The 19,362-nt window shown below is 37.8% G+C and overlaps 1 protein-coding gene across 3 annotated transcripts in view; it reads left to right on the plus strand.

Moving 5' to 3' along the window:
- LOC123774476 (uncharacterized) overlaps window positions 1-19,362 on the plus strand; it is a 274,120-nt gene that overhangs the window by 228,697 nt on the left and 26,061 nt on the right. For all 3 annotated transcript variants that reach the window (XM_069304067.1, XM_069304069.1, XM_069304070.1), the window contains one exon: window positions 14,450-14,619. In XM_069304067.1, coding sequence (XP_069160168.1) covers window positions 14,450-14,619 — 170 coding nt within the window. The remainder of the gene's footprint in view (window positions 1-14,449; window positions 14,620-19,362) is intronic.

A 19,362-nucleotide genomic window follows, 5' to 3' on the forward strand; every position in this document is an offset into this window, starting at 1 on the left:
CACTTCAGGCATCTTTGTGTTGCTTGTATTTTGGGTATCGTGGTGATGCCTGAACTTAAGGTATCGTGGTATTACGTCCTGTCCAGAGATCTTGATGTTACGTTTGCTCCTAGTATCATTGCTTTTCCGCCATCTTAGGTATTGTAATGTTATGTTCACTCCATGTATACTGGTGTTTACGTGTGATCCAAGTATCGTGGCCTTACTTACCTTCCATTTATCGCAGTATTATGTTATTTACAGGTATCGTAATACCACGTTCTTCCCAAGTATCGTTGCGTTACGTGTTATGTTGCTCTATCGTATATCGTGTACTGAATGTCGTACACCACTTAAGATATCGTAGTGTCACCTTTGCTCCGAGAACCGTTTATAAATTGAGGTGTGGAATTCCAATATTACTTCAGGTAATGAACATTGAAAAATGTGCATGTTACTTCAATAATTTGTTCATTAATATACACTTATAAATTACAAGATAAATTACCGAAGATAAATTAATTCAAATATGAAAGCATTTTTTGGAAAATCATAAGATTATGGAAAACAAAATAAATCATATTAAGGTGAAATAATTAAGAAGATCAGGCGGAGTATTAGAACAAAATCTCCTTTTAATACGGGGAGATATAAACAACGAAGAAAACGGAAAGTATTCCAGTATCTTCATGCATTGTGAAGTGTACGCAATTCCTCGGAGTATATACGCTGGGAGGTTTGCATTAGTTTTGAGCAGTGTCTGTAATTAAAGTTTTCCTGCTGGTTGGTCAGTAAGCCCTTTTGGTAGCCTTAATACTCCTTCCTCGGTTGACAGACCTTATGCCAAATAGGCGGATTTGGGAGCGGCGTGGGTGGAAGGCTGTCGGGTGTGAAGCGGTGTGAGTGGGAAGCCTTGTTTGGCCATATTTGATCTCCTTTCTACCATTTGTAGAGTGAAATGACAGGAATTAATGCTGACAATATGCTGCATGTGTTGGCACTTGGTCAAATGCTGCAGGTGTTGTCACTTGATAATACGGTGCCGGTGTTGGGGCTTCTATTTGTTGCATTAGCTAGTCTAGGATTACTGCTAATGCCAATAATGAGAATTTATAAGAATCTCGAGTTGCCTCAATTAATCCATCATCCTGTAAATGATTTAATGACAATTATTTCGTAACTGTAATAAATCTCATGGATTAGCTTTTAATTTTGTTCTGCAATCTATATTGTGATTTTATTTGACTTTAAATAAGGAAGTTTTAGTATTTATTTAAAGTTTTATATCTAATTTTGTGCTTAATATCTCTGAAGGAAAAGATGAAGGGAAAATATTAATTTTAATACTTACAATACTAAAGAAACAGCTACATAGTAATGATTTATTAATTAATTCAACCTTATTGTGTTTGGTCATATTATTTCTACGCTTTTTTATATATGCATTTTGATACTATTCTTAAGCTAGTAACGAGGGATCAAGACAGAGATAATCTTGACATACGAACAATCTTAGTAGTAATCTGGTTCAAACTGTTCATCCTGGTTCTAATGCATAGATGTAATAATGTAATAATAATATAGATGTAATAATAATGTAGTGTTGTCTACACTATTTCCTGCTCCTCTTGATGTATTAAGAGGACTCCTTCTGAAGATGTATTAATATACGAAAGTACTTAAGGAAATTCCTGTTTCATTTTTCCTCCGTGGTCTGACATTGTCACATTTTTAATCACGTGCTTACTTTCGTGATATACACACACACACACACACACACATATATATATATATATATATATATATATATATATATATATATATATATATATATATATATATATATATATATATAAAGAGAGAGAGACAGAGACAGAGAGACAGAGAGAGAGAGAAAGATAGACAGACAGACATGGAGGAAGGATAACTGAGCAAAAGACTGATTAGTCAGAGACGTATGCAGTCAGACTGCAGTAGAGAGTATCCTCTATTATTGAAAAGCAGTTAGGGGTGTAATTTGCATATCTGAGCAGCCGTACGAAATGGTGCACACACGCCCACACGTGTATGTACTGACGTCTAATGACACGTATACAAACAGAGGTGTAGAGACCCATCCACAAACACACGAATGTTTCATTTGAATGTAACTTGTTCCAGTTTTTATTTCTCATCCGCATTCAGGCTGCCTTTCTGTTTTGCCTCCCTGCCCCTTTCTGTGCCTGTGTATTCCTCCCTGGCTGTCACTCTTCCTGTCTCCCTTTTGTCACTTCGTCTTTTCTCCTGCCTATTTCGTTAAATTTTCGCTGTGTATCATCTAACCTGTTTTCACACCTTGGTGCTTCTGATCCCGTTTTTTGCTTGTCTATTCATGTCTCTGTTTCTTCATGCTCCTCATTCTTCCTTTCTCTGTTTCTGTCTCTCTGTCTCCATTTCATTCTCTCCACCCATCTATCTATCTTCCTCCCCCTACTTTTATTTCCTGTACCCCTCCCTTCCTTTGCTTATCCTCTCTGTCCTTCTCTGCTATCCTCTCTCCTCTCGTTTCTCTTCCACTACACATACTGAGAAAATCAGTTCGTTGAAAGAACAAAGGTGTACATGACATTCGTAAATATTTGTTATGCTCGGACGGACATTTTTGGGCAGAATTTCCTATTCTGGTACCGATCCAACAATCAGATATATATTAAAAAAGAAATGTAATAAGTCGTGAATTTTAAGGCCCGTTCGTAAATGAATATTTTACTTTGAAGTCATCTCCCTTTGTGTTTTAGTGGGGGATGCATGTAAATGGAACAAATTGGATGCTTACTTTACTAACACATTCATATCATACTTTAATTTTAGATTCTGTTTCGGATACGATATCAGATACTGTTTCAGTTTCAGATACTTATTAGTATATCATTTCATACATTGATTGAGATACGGAATAGTTTATTATTCCATATATTGAGATACTATTTAGTGTATCATTTAAGATACTGATTCATGCACCGTTTAATATACCGTTTCGGATACTGTTGGAAACAGTGTGATAGATCCTATTTTGAAAACATTTATTTGTTGAGTAGCATTCCTAGAAGATTGTTTGCCAGTTTGGTTTTCTCTGGTCGGGTTTCTAGTCAGTCGGATGGTCGTAGTTGATCACTCGGCTGCAAATAATATTGTATGTCTCTTAAAATTGAAATAGCACACCTTGCATAAAATTTTTGGAAGCACACTTGGTTATCGGACACATAATGCATTTGCTAGAAAGCCATTTTCAATGGTTTCTGTCATCAAAAAAATACTATCTTAGGTAGATTGTTTTGATATCAGCTTGGCTTCGAACCCGAGACCACAGCAAATATAATAAATCAAATTTAAATTTAACTATTTTCTTGAGGGAAAATGTTCGAATAATCCCAGTGTAACAACACTCTTCAGGAGTAAAGATACACTTATGATTCGAAGCCAAGTACATAAACACCACTGACAACAGTCTCTGAGTGAGTAGGCCGCCTAGTGAGTGACGGAACTGGTCACGTTCTGGAAGTTAGAGAGAGGACTTGTGGGAATACTCTCACACACTCACACACACACACTCTCTATGATACTTTGTTTCCGTAACATTCTTAGCTACATTTACGTTCTATGTCTGTGGAGTGGTGTCAAGTGTGTTGTGGCCAGTGGGAGGATCCCCTGGCCTCGCAGATTCGAATTCTGTCGGAATAATAGAGTTTATTGAAGTCTGAAACAAAGCTTGGGGCCCATTCAAGCTTTGGTTCATTCTTGTATACTGAACGCGATCCGTTATAAGAGACTTTCTAATTATCTTTGCAAAAACATGGAAGCTCTCAAGCATATATTCTTTAATTTATCTGCTGTTTTTGGCATTCGCGTCCCGAAACCTATTATTTATTCAACTTGGAATGAATATTTTAATAGTCATTTGTATTTAAACTATATTACGTGACTTTACGAGTATATTTGATGCACTTTTGTTGTGAGATTGTTGCTAAGTTCCTTGTAATTGTAATTGCTGTAATTAGGGAAGGAAACATATTTCAAAATCGATATGACAGTGAAATGGATGAGACGACCATGAATGTATTTTACAAAGACAGTAACCAGTTCTTTTAGTTAAGGAAAAAAATACGAACTGTATTTTGATTGCTAATTAAACATTTGACAAAATATTTTCTTGTTTAAATCCTGCTTGTTGCACTGGTAAATTCCTCTGGCTAAAAGGTATAGACAATTTATTTGGGTTAAATTTTCTATACAATAAGCTCAGCTCGTTGGATTCATAATCTGTGTATAAGCTATAAGCTTGCTTTCCCTCTCTCTTTCTCTTTCCGTTTGCCTTCTTTCTGACGACCTCAATTCCCTGGTCCCTACACATTGGCTGATAGACCCTTCCCCTAATGACTGCCCTGAGCCCAGGCAAGTATGCTGTACCATTAAGGCCGCTTTGAAAGGGCTCGGTAGCCCGTATGGCGAGACCTGGCGAGTCTCTCTGAAGGCTAGTGTGGAAAGTTTGAACCTTTGGCTTTTTCTCTGTCACTGCTTCTCTCTTGCACCCTTTTGTCTATCTTCCGCGTTCCCATGTCTATCTCTCCTTCCCATATCTATCTCATATTCTTTCCACAACAATTCCAAACAATTCCAAAGTTTCCGGCTCTCTCTCTCTAAAAAAAAAAAATATATTTTGTTTCAGTCTTTCGTTTTTTGTTTTCCGTCTATTTTTTTCTTTCTCTCTCTGTCTCTGTCTGTCTGTCTGTCTGTCTGTCTGTCTGTCTGTCTGTCTGTCTGTCTGTCTGTCTGTCTCTCTCTCTCTGTCTCTCTCTCTCTCTCTCTCTCTCTCTCTCTCTCTCTCTCTCTCTCTCTCTCTCTCTCTCTCTCTCTCTCTCTCTCTCTCTCTCTCTCTCTCTCTCTCTCTCTCTCTCTCTCTCTCTCTCTCTCTCTCTCTCTCTCTCTCTCTCTCTCTCTCTCTCTCTCTCTCTCTCTCTCTCTCTCTCTCTCTCCCCCCCCCCTCTCTCTCTCTCTCTCTCTCTCTCTCTGTTCTCCCCACCCCCCGCAGCCAGGCGCCACCCGTCCATCAGCACCCAGGGAGACCACGCCCTCAGCAGGCAGGTCTGATGGTATTTGTGTGCCAGCCTTCAGGCCAACGCCAGCCAGCACCCCGGCACTTAAACGTTGTTTTCAGTTTGTTTCCCTCAAGAGTATTGCACAGCATGTTGTATTATTATTATTATTATTATTATTATTATTATTATTATTATTATTATTATCATTATTATTATTATTATTATTATTATTATTATTATTATTATTATTATTATTATTATTATTATTATTATTATTATTATTATTATTGAGAAATTCGTAGGGGCCGTGATGAGGGTTCGAACCTATGCTCTGGGTGTTCCCAGGCTCATACTCTAGACAACTAGGCTACAACATATAATATTATTATTATTTTTATTATTATTATTGTTATTATTATTATTATTATTATTATTATTATTATTATTATTATTATTATTATTATTATTATTATTATTATTAATAATGTATTTATTTATTTTTGGATTAATGTCTTATAATTATTAAACACAAATTTGAGACAAGGGCTAAAATGAGGTATTGATAAATGGCTTGAAGAAGTAATTGACAATGATGACATTAGCTCATAAATTTAAGTGACGTTAAATAAAGTGAAAGAGTTGATGAGAAAGCCATAATTCATTTAACCTAACCAGACAAAACTTAACGTAACCAAACGTAACGTAACGTAACCTAACCATACTTTATATATCCTAACCAATCAAAGCTTCACCTATATAGAGCTGTCGAGAGGGCACATCATTTCTTTCCTAACCAAACCAAATTCATTTCAATACATTACTTATATATGTACAAATAAAGTTGATTATGTGTACACAAAATGACAGAACAATATTTCATAAGAAAAAGCCGTTAATGACAAGTATTTTAAGTAATAAATATAATAATGAATTATATAATGTCTATTTTGATTTAGAAGTTTTAATAGTCATTTATTTCAATAATTCATCACAATTGGGGCTAGAGTGACAATACAGTACCACAGACATTACAACTGTTGCTACAGATAATACAACAGTAACCACACACACACACACTTCCATTAGACACTATAGAAGATCTACAACTGCTTCAAATGAGCTAACAAAAGAGAGGATCGAACCTGCAAAACCGAGTATGATAAATTGATTTAATTAAACGTGCAGTTCAGACTAATTTGGCTGGAGATATATCGGGCCAGATATATCATTAATCTTTTTTCAGTCAGTCTAATTCAATAGCACGCTTCCCTGTCTATTCGTCGCTAATCTGTCTTTTTTTTTTTAATGAACGTTATTATCTAAACTCATTTATATTCTTCAAGTTTAATTACCTGGGTTTTCATCTTTATATGAATTAACGCCTTTGCCTCTCGCCTCCTGATTTAAACAAATTTTTGGCTTGCATAAAATTAGTATTATTAATCGTATAATAATTCGGTAAGCTGAAAAGTGCAATTTTTATAAGTTTATTGTGATGCTTGTCCTGTTGAAACTTATTTAATACGTGTTAAATGTGTAAATTCAGGAAAACTGCTTATTAGGCAAATCAGGCCTTGCATAGTATGCCTAGTATTGCGTTCTGGGAGAGAGAGAGAGAGAGAATGAGAGAGAGAGAGAGAGACAGTGAGAGAGAGAGATAGAGAGAGAGAGGGGGGGGGGGGGGCATTATCAATCTCGGGGCATCCAGACAGAAGCATCACACAGGAGGTATCACCATCTAGGCTTCATCAAAACATCACTACTCTTGACATTCCCATCGAAAGGATAACCACCAAGGCATTAGCTTTAACCCTACTCTGGTCAGCAGCTCACACCATGCCAATAAAATCCGATACTACTCGGCGATTTCCGACATAATATGCATTTGTGAACAAAGTTCGCATGGAGTAGGATTTGATGATTGACCGGAAGTGCTCTATGAGGAGCGATTTTCATATGACCATTTTTTGTTTATATTATCTTAAGCTCTTTCAGCCCAACCACTTGGGCTGGATGGTAGCGCGACGGTCTCGCTTCATGCAAGTCGGCGTTCAATCCCCGACCGTCCTAGTGGTTGGTCACCATTCCTTCCCCCTTCTGTCCAATCCCAAATCCTTATTCTGACTTCTGACCCCTTCCCAGTGCTATATAGTCGTAATGGTTTTGTGCTTTACCTTGATAATACCTTTCTCTTAAACTCTCTCATCAACTGGAATTATCTCTATGGTAATATTTATTTACGTAAGAAACAGAGCTTTATAGAGCTTTCATAATTTATGAGTTAGAATACCTGATCTCTTAATCATAATAATTTTAAAATAAAAAAAAATATTGTATTATTATATTATTACAATATGGAAACGAAAGAATAATTTTTAAACGCGACATCGACAGAAGAGCATGTATTCCATGTGCTATTTTATAAGGATGTGACGATAAAAAAAGTTACTGGAAAGTAAAAAATGATTCATCCAACTTTTTTAATTCCTTTCCTTTACTGGGTTAAGGTTTCGATCTATCGTGACCAGCGTCATACCTACCTTCACTGGAGTGAGACATAGTCCTATTCTATCCTTATTCAATGAGTTAAATATAGATGTGGCTTCTGGATTTCTAGTGTGTAATATCTATATGAAGAGTTCAACCCTACGCTGTACATGTGACTGCAAAAAGTGTTAAATGCAAAAGATCGACCAGAACCTGCAGCCGGAACGATTTTTTTTGCTAGATAGACGAGAATTTGTTTCTCGTTAATTTGTTTTAAGATAGTGGTATGTGAGCCTCGGAATATATGCCGAACGTTTTGAGTGGAGGATGAAGAGAAGCGCAATGCAGTTCTCTGTCGAGTACGTCAGGGGGGATGCATTAATTGACACTTGGACGTGGAACAAGGGGACTGGATCACAAACACATACAAATTCACACTGATACATACACAGACACATACACTCTGACACACATATACTCCTACACACACACACACACACACACACACACACACACACACACACACACACACACACACACACACACACACACACACACACACACACACACACACACACACACACACACACACACACACACACACACACACATATATATATATATTCGTGATATATGTAATATCATATTCTGTCTATGATATCGTAATATCATATTCTGTCTATGATATCGCAATATCATATTCTGTCTATGATATCGTAATATCATATTCTGATATACGTAAATGAACTCCTAGAGGGTATAGACTCCTCCCTCTCAATGTTTGCTGACGATGACAAATTTATGAGAAGGATTAATACAGAGGAGGACAGCTTTTGGATTCAAGAAGACCTGGGCAAACTGAAGGAATAGTCCAACAAATGGTTGTTAGAGTTTAACCCAAGAAAATGCAAAATAATGAAGATAGGTGTAGGGAGCAGGAGGCCAGATAGAAGGTATCATTTGGGAGATGAAATTCTTATTGAAACAGAGAAACAGAAAGACCTGATGGTTGATATCACGCCAGACCTGTCCCCTGAAGCCCATATCAAGTGGATAACATCAGCGGCATATGCCACTTTTGCCAACATAAGAACGGCATTTAGAAACTTGTGTGAGGAATCATTTAGAAATTTGTATACCATATATGTCAGACCAATCCTAGAGTATGCAGCTCCAGCATGGATTCCATATCTAGTCGGGCATAAGACTAAACTGGAGAAGGTTCAAGGGTTTGTCACCAGACTAGTACCTGAACTGAGGGGTATGAGCTACGAAGAGAGACCACGGAATTAAACCTCACGTCGCTGGAAGAAGAAGAGTTAGGGGGGACATGATCACCACATACAAGCTACTCAAAGGAATTGATAGGGTCGATAAAAACTATTTAACAAAAGGAGCATACGCAGTAGAGGACACATGTGGAAATTGATTGTCCTAATGAGCAATAAAGATTTTTTTTTGTTAGAGTAGTTGACAAATGGAATTCCATAGGAAGTGATTTTGTGGAGGCAGACTCCATACACAGTTTCAAGTGTAGATATGATAGAGCTCAGTAGGCTCCGGAACCTGTACATCAGTTGATTCACAATTGAGAGGTAGTACCAAAGAACCAGAGCTCAACCCGTGCAAGCACAACTAGGTGAGTACACCTAGGTGAGTACACACAAATTCATTCTCGCAGGAACACGATAAACACACCAGGCCTCAGCGGTACAATCATAAGCATTGAACACCAGCACATTTTAACAATCAATATAAACCAGCTAAAGTCGTTCACATGAGACAAATGTGACTCAAAATGTTTCCCTCCCTGTTTCTGACCGCTCAGAACTTAATTTATCTAATAGGAATACCTTGTTAACAACTACGAACGTCATATCTGCTGTATTTCCATTAGTATTTCCTCATCTATTGCCGTTATAGCATTCCAGTATTGGTTACGATTGTCCATTATAATAAGACAATTTGTGTGCCATTGAATTGAAGGAAAATATTTTTTTAGCACATCTTGATCACCTCACCAACTCTATAATAGATCCTGATCCAGTCAACCATGTCAAATCTAATGTTTTTTTAAATTTTTTGTACCTATAGGATATCGGCGGACAATAAAAAGTTTTCTAAATCATTGTAAAGTCATAGTCTAATTTTTACAGAGAAACAACGCACCAATATTTACTTTCAGGTAACCTAATTTACCGACAGGTACTGTGAGGTGAGTTGATTATTAACGATATACAGAACCACTCTCCAGCCTAATATTTTGTATGTCGTGATCATGTGTTCCTTTATTTTCTTTTCATGCAGTGATATTAGATCTTCTTGTTTAGTGTATTCTGGTAATTCGTACCACTCAACTTCTAAACTAGGTATTGACATTCCACTGGATTTTCTCCCGCTTCGTGTTTACATTTTACGAGACACCAATTCCATGCTAGGGCAGTATATTCCAAAAGTGGTCTAGTTTACGAAATATATTCAATCTGGAAGTGTTCGTTATTCAAGTTTCAGATGGCTGCATGTACGTATGTGTGTGTACTCACCTCTTTGTACTCACCTATTTGTGTCTGCAGGATCGAGCATTGACTCTTGGATCCCGCCTTTCGAGCCATCGGTTGTTTACAGCAATGTCTCCGGTATTATATCCCAATCATATTTAGTTTTAAAATTATGAATAGAATTTGCTTCCACCACCTGCTCCTTAAGTGCATTCCATTTTTCCACTACTCTCACGCCAAAATATAACTTCCTAACGTCTCTGAGACTCATCTGAGTTTCCAGCTTCCACCCATGTCCCCTCGTTCTGTTACTATTCCATGTGAACATTTCGTCTATGTCCTCTCTGTCAATCCCCCTGAGTATTTTATATGTTCCTATCATATCCCCCCCTCTCCCTTCTATTTTCTAGTGTCGTAAGGCTCAGCTCCTTCAAGAGCTCTTCATACCCTATCTCTCGTAACGCTGGGACGAGTCTCGTTGTAAACGTCTGAACCTTTTCCAGTTTCCTTATGTGTTTCTTCTGGTGGGGACTCCATGATGGCGCGGCATACTGTAAACCGTGTAAGATGGACTATAAGATGGAGCGGTGTGTGTGTGTGTGTGTGTGTGTGTGTGTGTGTGTGTGTGTGTGTGTGTGTGTGTGTGTGTGTGTGTGTGTGTGTGTGTGTGTGTGTGTGTGTGTGATCATTCACCTGTTTGAGCTCACCAACATGAACTTCACTCAACAAACGTACAACGTAATTAAAATTATATTTTAATATTGTGACTTTGATGCAATGTAATTACAAATTATAAACGTTAAAATGAAGTTGTTGTTGTTAGGTTGTGTGTGTGAGACGGACAGCTGAGACTCACATGTCAGTCGCTGGTCGCGTACTATACTGCCTCCCACATACCTTGCTTTTTTTCACTACTTCTCTTGAAACTATTTATGTAGGTATCTTCATCTATCTCCTCTTTCATTTCATTCGGCTTTGCGGATTATCCCTACGCTGAAGAATTGCTTTTCTGGCTATCCTTACACTGAAGAAGTGTTTTGCTAACTATCCTTACACTGAAGAAGGAAACAATATGGAGAAAGCAAAGCCTTTTCCGCACAGCCTCTCTATTTCGGAAACTAGCCCTACTCATCTTACCCACATGTACTCCTTCTGTCCCTCCCAACCACACTCTTCCTGTCTCCCTTTCTGACACCCTCCCTATCTACCTCACCTTCTGCCCCTTTCCACACACACCCTTCCCATTCTCCCCACATACAGTCTCCACTTCTCCAACCACATGCACCATCCCGGTCTATCTCACCCCCTCCAAATATCCCCCCACGGACCATTTCACTCTCCACAAATACTCCACACACCTATTCCCTTTACCCATATCATTGTAATAATATTTCCTGTCCACTTTCTCCATCACTGTAACCAAATGTTTGTGGCAAAAATGAAAATATATATTTGTAATATGTTTTACATATCAATATCTAAATTCATATATAATTAAAACATGAGATACAGTCTACGGTGTGTGTCCATAACATTTAACTTACTCGATTTCCAGGTAATACACAGGGTCGATGCCCCTTAGAGCTGGGCATGGGGCTCAACCCCTGACTTTCCTTTTGACACTCTCTACCACTCCTTAAAATCATCTTAAATGCTGCAAAGTTAAATGACGTTAGCCCTATTCGTCTAGCCTCCAATCTTGGACAGACAGATATTTATTCTATTGTTTAGATATAGATATCTTCATTTATTTATTTTGACCCAAAGCTAACTTAGCAGCGTCGCCTAACCCATTTAGACCGAATATTCCTCACTATGGCCTAACGTAATTAAAATTCGACTAATATTAAATAAATCGTTATATATACATATTTAAGAAGTCACATTGGAGAGATAAATGACAAAATCTGAGCACTTTCGTGTATTTTTCACATGAAGGAATACAATATGGCGAGAAGGGAAGAAACTGACACGATGCTCATGTAAGATATGATATATTAAGTGATAAATTACATAACGCGAACAACACGCAAACTGACAGAGGTTTGTAGTCCTTGCTCTTCATTGAATGATACTACCTAAATAATGCATTATCAGATTAACGTGAAAATTTTTTTTTAACTGATTTTAACACAATAGGCTCCATTTATATTTATTCAATTACAATTGCACCTGTTTTATAATTTATCCAGTCAACTAATCTATTATGTCAATTGATAACACTGGAAGCCTGCCCTATCCTTCAGCAACCCACCCACCAAGATGATAGTATAATTCACTTTCGCTACCCGTCTTGTTATTCAAGAAGGAGTGTTACAAATGAGAAGAAACGAAGAGAGGATCTCCCATACCTATCTGCGCCTCATCAAACCCATCCTAGGCCAAGCCTAACATCCTAGGACTATCCTAACATATCTTTGGCCACACTTACATATCCGAGGCCCAGCCTATCATACCCTGGAACTACACTAACATACCTTTGGCTTAATAAAGTCCAACAATTATACTGTATATTTCATCATAAGTGCCTTTTAGTAGGATTAGATACCCTTGATTGTAGCTAACTTCGACTCGTTTTAATTTTTTTATGATTTTCTCTCATGGAAATGTACAAAACTAAAATGTGATCTGTAAGGTAGGTGCAACAGCTTTGATTTCTTACATATTCTTTCAGTTGCTATATATGTGATATAATTCTGTATGCAATATAATTCAATTGCAATGTTATGCTAAGTGAAATATAATAGAATATGTAATAAGATATTGTATGTAATATAATATGTGTATTATAATGCTATGTGTATTATAATGCTGTACATAAAATAATATGTGTAATATCATGTGTGTAATTTAATGCCACACGTAGTATAATGCTGTATGTATTATAATGCTATGTGTAATTTAATGCTAGTTGTAAATAAAATGTTAGATGCAATATAATGCTATATGTAATCACATATGCAATACTAAATAGGGTACCCTCCGGTACCCAGGTTAATTAGTTGACAAGGTCTCTGTGACACACCCTTCACCTCTCACACAAACACACGCTCCCCAGATCTCCTGAGGAAACCCTTCCCATGCTCATCCACACATGCGTGGCCCCACAATTACAATGCTAACCATCTTATATACATTTTCTTCTGTCGTCAATGGCCAGGGTTTGAGATCTATTAAACATTTAGCTCAGAGATTTATTGAAAAATCAACCACAGAAGGTGATTGTAGTGTTTATTAAATGCTATCTAATCTACATACATAAAAACACACATTTACATCTGTCCTTCATATACCCTTTGTAAGAGTGAGGTATTTATCCTGACGGATCTCATTCTCTGTGACACTCTTCATAAAGTCTCTTTTAATCAAATCAAAGTTTAATGAAGCTGACCCTAAGCGAGTGGGTTCCCATCTTAGCCAGACAAACACTCTGTTTTATATATAAATTTTTTTTATTGCTATTCCTTATCTTTTTTCGCAACGTGGTGAAGTCGAATTCATTGCGACTTTTTTCATTCTCCTGTCCTATGATTTCACGGACCAGTAATGTTGCAAACCTCAGAATATTCTCTGGTGTTACTTGGTAAGTATGTTACTGTGTGTTTGATTTATGTGTGTCTGTGAACATATATGACTAACTAGTACATAAAACAACAGGTAAGAAAATTTGTAAACAAGAACATGTGGCAAAAATTGCAATCGCTAGCAATCTGATATCATCAGCACAGGAAAACGTATAAACTGTTCCCATTGAGTGAGGCCGTTGGCCGCACAATGTAAAACACGCCTTTATGCCCAATTTACTCCTGATTTTTCATCATTGTCCACAATAGCTGGTTGTTGGAAATATGAGTCAGCTAGTGCGCAGGAACAAGAATCAATTGATGCCTGAAAACATGAGGCTTTGATAAACTGTCAGTGGTATGATACAATGTGGTTTACATGTTAATTTTATCCCCGTTTATTCTCTCTCTCTCTCTACCTCTCTCTCTCTCTACCTCTCTCTCTCTCTCTCTCTCTCTCTCTCTCTCTCTCTCTCTCTCTCTCTCTCTCTCTCTCTCTCTCTCTCTCTCTCTCTCTCTCTCTCTCTCTCTCTCTCTCTCTCTCTCTCTCTCTCTCTCTCTCTCTCTCTCTCTCTCTCTCTCTTTCTCTCTCTCTCTCTCGCTCTCTCTCTCTCTCTCTCTCTCTCTCTCTCTCTCTCTCTCTCTCTCTCTCTCTCTCTCTCTCTCTCTCTCTCTCTCTCTCTCTCTCTCTCTCTCTCTCTCTCTCTCTCTCTCTCTCTCTCTCTCTCTCTCTTTCTCTTCCTAGCTCTCTCTCTCTCTCTCTCGCTCTCTCTCTCTTTCTCTTCCTAGCTCTCTCTTTCATTCTCTCCTCATTGACGTGGTCTAACACTCTTTCTCTGTCCCTCAGCGACGTGGGTACGGAGACCCTTCGAGGACGACGATGACCTCCAGCCTCCTGAAGGCAAGATCCACCTCTCCGACTTCCAGGTGGAGAAGTTCACCTATTACTTCACAGACGTCTTCGACCACAATAAGGACCGCGTCATTACCATTGAAGACATTCACGCCCTGAATGAGGTGAGTTAAAAATGCGAGACGAAGGGCAAGAGTAATAAACCATAGGTAAAGAAAAGGAAAAGAAAGAATGACTAAAAATAGGTATGGAAAAAAGGTAGTAGGCTAAAAAAAAATTGATGTTATTTTTATTGTCGATTTTAGTTGAAGAAGAGGAACAAGACGAATTATTTCTTTGCATCACTTATTATTTAAAAAGATTGATGTAGGCTAGACCTGCACATTTGGTTTACAATTATATATTCCAATGTGTCTAGTTCAATTTAACATTTTGTTGTATTAGCCAATAATTCATCAGACGTTTGAATTGATAAAGAGATTGTCTTATTTATTTGGCAATTTATTTCCTCAACGAGTTCAATAATTTTTCAGATTATGGATAATACATATGTAGGAATTGCTCTGTTCATCCTATCTATTGTTTGATGGTTTATTGTTGAGGAATAAAGAAGTAGTGAAGAAGTTAAAGGTTTAAGAAGTCTTTTGTGGTCGTTGCAGTGGAAAGACACCAGCAAATTATACTCTTTTTTGGACCATGGAACAATATTTAAATTGCTTCGTGGTCTTCGTGCACTTGGACCATGAAAATCTACTCACCATCTTTCCAATTCCAGCATATGTACGGCCAAAGCAAGTGTATCTATGCCCATCATCGCTGTATTTGTCTCCTCCACACACACAAACACTCCCAACACCACACAACACTGCCATGCTATGCCCATCACCACTATATTAAATCTCCTCTACCACACACACTTCCACACAACACTGCCAGACCTTATGTGTATGTCCCTCGCTGTGTTTATACCAGGCATCGACAGGTTCGATGCCTGGTATATTATTTATACATAATAATACAGATTTTCCTTTGTATTATTTACTCAATTTCTCTTTTGCGTCCTAATGTATCTATATCTGCTTTTTTTTAGAGAAATTTTAAACCACTTCTATGTTATTTATTAGAATGTAGCATTTCCCCATTTGTGGGGAAAATATATTTTTTCCCGTAAATGTTCTTGATAAAATACTAGAATACCTTGGTGGGTTTAGTACAATAAAGCGTTATCTCTCTCAAAAACACACAGAGCCGTGTGGAAGCACAAAATATAATTTCATCAACGGACTACATTCAAAATATTCAGCCGCATTTCAAACGGCTGAATACTATTCAGTCACTGTATACTATTTCTCTTACATTTGCCTGAGCTGTGGGAAGCAGCATTAAATTCTAGATGAGGTTGGTGTTGCTTCCGGTCGATTATAAACACACACACACACATATCAACATTATCCACACAAAATAACTATTTTTTGTTATGAAGGTGAAGAAAAGGCCCAATACATATGTATATGTATTAATAAACCAGCTTTTCGAAGGAAACCTGCATCCTTCTTTAGGTTGCTACAGGTGATGTTGACATTGTTTACAGCACCCAGATAAAGGCTGTAAGTTTCATCCGAAAACTTGGTTTAATAATACTCCTACACAAGTATTCCTCACCTTCATTTAGACACTACTGTACTGTAGTAAGTTTCTTCATTAATCATTCTTTTATCAGGATTGGTAAAAATCCAGGCTTATGGCATCTTCAAAACGTTAACTACGTAAGAAAACTTTGAATCTGTGAAATCATTATTTGTAAACTTATCATTTCTCTTGGGAGAAACAATGCACATAGAATTTAGATACTTTTAATAAAATATCGATTAAATTATTTATGTGGCTAAAGAAATATTGTATATTAGACATGTGAAAAATCCTCTCACTCCGTGAATGAAAATATCAGGAAATGACAAACAATTATTTATGTCAGCCTCTTATGTAATCTCAATATAAAGGTCGTGGTCATTAAGTTTCAGTTTAATTCTTCTGACTTTACACTGGTTTACTATATACGCAAAATAACGTAAATATATTTAAGCCAGGGAACAATTCTAGGCGTTATTTTACATAAAATCTCACACAAATATTATTTGCAAATTGGAAAGGAAAGGAGACAGTGGATATCTAATTATCAACCCAAAAGACTAAATATAATACTGATAGATGTACTGACGTTTATCAGTATAATACTGATAAATATGAGATGACAGAATTCATTCATTATCAATCATTTCACGATAATTTTATTCACAGAATCTTAATTAATTGAAGAAGGCGCATCGATACTGATTAACCCCGCCTTTTCCTATTGAAACAAATTTTTTTTCCCCCAAATCACTATACTTAGCTAGATGATATACTCAAATAGTTTCAAACAAAGATTAAAGTATTTTGATGGGCCTTAAATAAAGTTTGAAGGTAATAGATCCCAGAGAACTGATAACTAGTTCCATTGGAAAGTAAGATTTTATGTCTCCCACAACCTATAAAACATTGATAAAGAATATTATTAGGTAGTAACTTGGCTACGGACATCCTTATTTGTTTTTAAAAACTCATTGAAACTTGCTCAATGTGAAGTGAAATAGTGAAGACTCATCATGTGTTTTTTTATATGTTTAGATGATGAATCTTGAAGAATATCATAAACTTTTTAAACATATTAAGCTTTGACTTAAAAAAACAATAGTATTGAATTTATCAGCTTATGTAGATTGAATGGAAGTGCCATGCTTTCATCTCGTGTAATCTTCTAAACCTTTGAGAAAAATTACTTGTTTGAGGAGGTCATGGTAGAATAAAAAAAACATTATCTTAAACCAAGTTTAGGTTTTATTGAAAAAGGTTATTTAATTTTAATATTGAATAAAAGGGCTGGATATCTTATCAACGTAAAATTTGCTAGAAATGGAAAGGTCAGACTCAATCATTGTGCTGAAACCACATGTTCACTAATTAGTTAGGCTGAGAAGTTCTTCACTTTAAGGTGAAAAATACATGCATTTGCTCGTGAAAGATAGTTTTAATATAAACAATTAGTGCAGGCGATGAGTCACAATAACGTGGCTGAAGTATGTTGACCAGACCACACACTAGAAATTGAAGGGACGACGACGTTTCGGTCCGTCCTGGACCATTCTCAAGTCGAAACGTCGTCGTCCCTTCAATTTCTAGTGTGTGGTCTGGTCAACATAAACAATTAGTGTCCTAGTTACCAACCATCTTTATCAACAACTCCAGTGCACCACTACATTACTCGCACCAAAACAGCAACCACAAACACCTGAACCACCAAACCTATACCACCCTAACTACCGTAACATCTTCCAATGCAACAAAAACAATCACTATAACAATCAACACCACAATCACAATATCAACCACCGCTACAACCATAACCATTGTGATAACCAACATCTCAACCATCACACGAACCACCACAAACGTACCTCCACAATAATCACAATACTAACCACCTCATCCTCTAGCAACAATCTCCAAAAAAACTAAAAAATTAAATTGATCTCCCCCTCCCCCTCCACCACAACATCTACCACCATAACAACACCAACAACATCCCTACAAGTACCAGCTTAACATCTACTGGAGCCAGAACAACCACTACTTCCATAAAAACTACCACAACTGTCACCATAACATTGAGAATCTTACAACCACCTTCATAACAACTGCTGCCACCAACAACACAATTACCAAACACAACAGCAACCCAACATCTACCACCATATCTGCCACCACTCAACCACCCCAACACACACAGGAGGACCTGACGGCTGAGTAAACAGCGCTGAGGATTCGTAGTCCTAAGGGTCCGGGATCGATCCCCGGAGGAGACGGAAACAAATAGGCAGTTTCTTTCACTCTGATGCCCCTGTCCACCTAGCAGTAAATAGGTACCTGGAAGTTAGACAGCTACTACGGGCTGCATCCTGGGTGTGTGTGTGTCAACAATGAATCTGTTGATTCACTGACAGTTAAGAGGCGGGCCCAAAGAGCCAGAGCTCAACGCACGCCTACACAGGCCCCTCCCACTGCAGGCCAGACCGGGCTTAACCAACACTCACTCCAGCATCCAAATGCAACTCATCCTTATGCTCTCCTGCTTGCCTGAAGACTCCCTCGCCTCTTTCCCTCTTCTCACTCTGCTTCCATTTTCTCATTCTCTCTTTCCCTTATTCTATCCGACACTCTTTACCTTTCTAATTGACTTGGGTACCCCAGAACTGTTTGTTAACCCCCCCCTCCTCCTCCTCTCTCCCCAGTGAGAGATCTGTCTCTCAATCTTGTCTCCCCCTAACTCCTCTCCCCCTCACACCTTCCTACTCACGCTCTCACATTTTCTCTCTCTTGCACTCAGACTTCCTGCTACCTGCCACCCTTCCCTGCAACCTCCGTCTCCCTTTGATGCATCGCATCTTCTGTCCACTCACGTCCACTCCCTCCTCTTCCCTCTCTTTAGGTAATAGGTGCGGGGTACTCGGTGTTGCTTGGGTCTGTCTGTCTCTCATCTGTCCATCCATCTATCCATTCATTTATCTTTCCAGATCTATATCTATTCATCAATCTATCCATCTACCTATACATCTATATCTTCATCTGTCTATCTATCCACCTCTGTACCCATATATCTATCCATTTATACATCCAATTATGAACAAATCCACAAGGGCCGTGACACGGATTCGAACCTAAGTCTGTGAGCATCCCAGACGCTGCTTTAATCGACTGAGCTACGACATGGTAAAAGAGTTGAAACCGAAGTTCTACTGAACGTACTGGATCCTGCAGCCTCTCCGAGACACAAACCAGGGTTTTGCACAACTCCCCCATCCACTCGAGCT

This window comes from Procambarus clarkii, chromosome 51 (genome assembly GCF_040958095.1).
Source record: "Procambarus clarkii isolate CNS0578487 chromosome 51, FALCON_Pclarkii_2.0, whole genome shotgun sequence".
In the NCBI taxonomy this organism is placed as follows: Eukaryota; Metazoa; Arthropoda; class Malacostraca; order Decapoda; family Cambaridae; genus Procambarus; species Procambarus clarkii.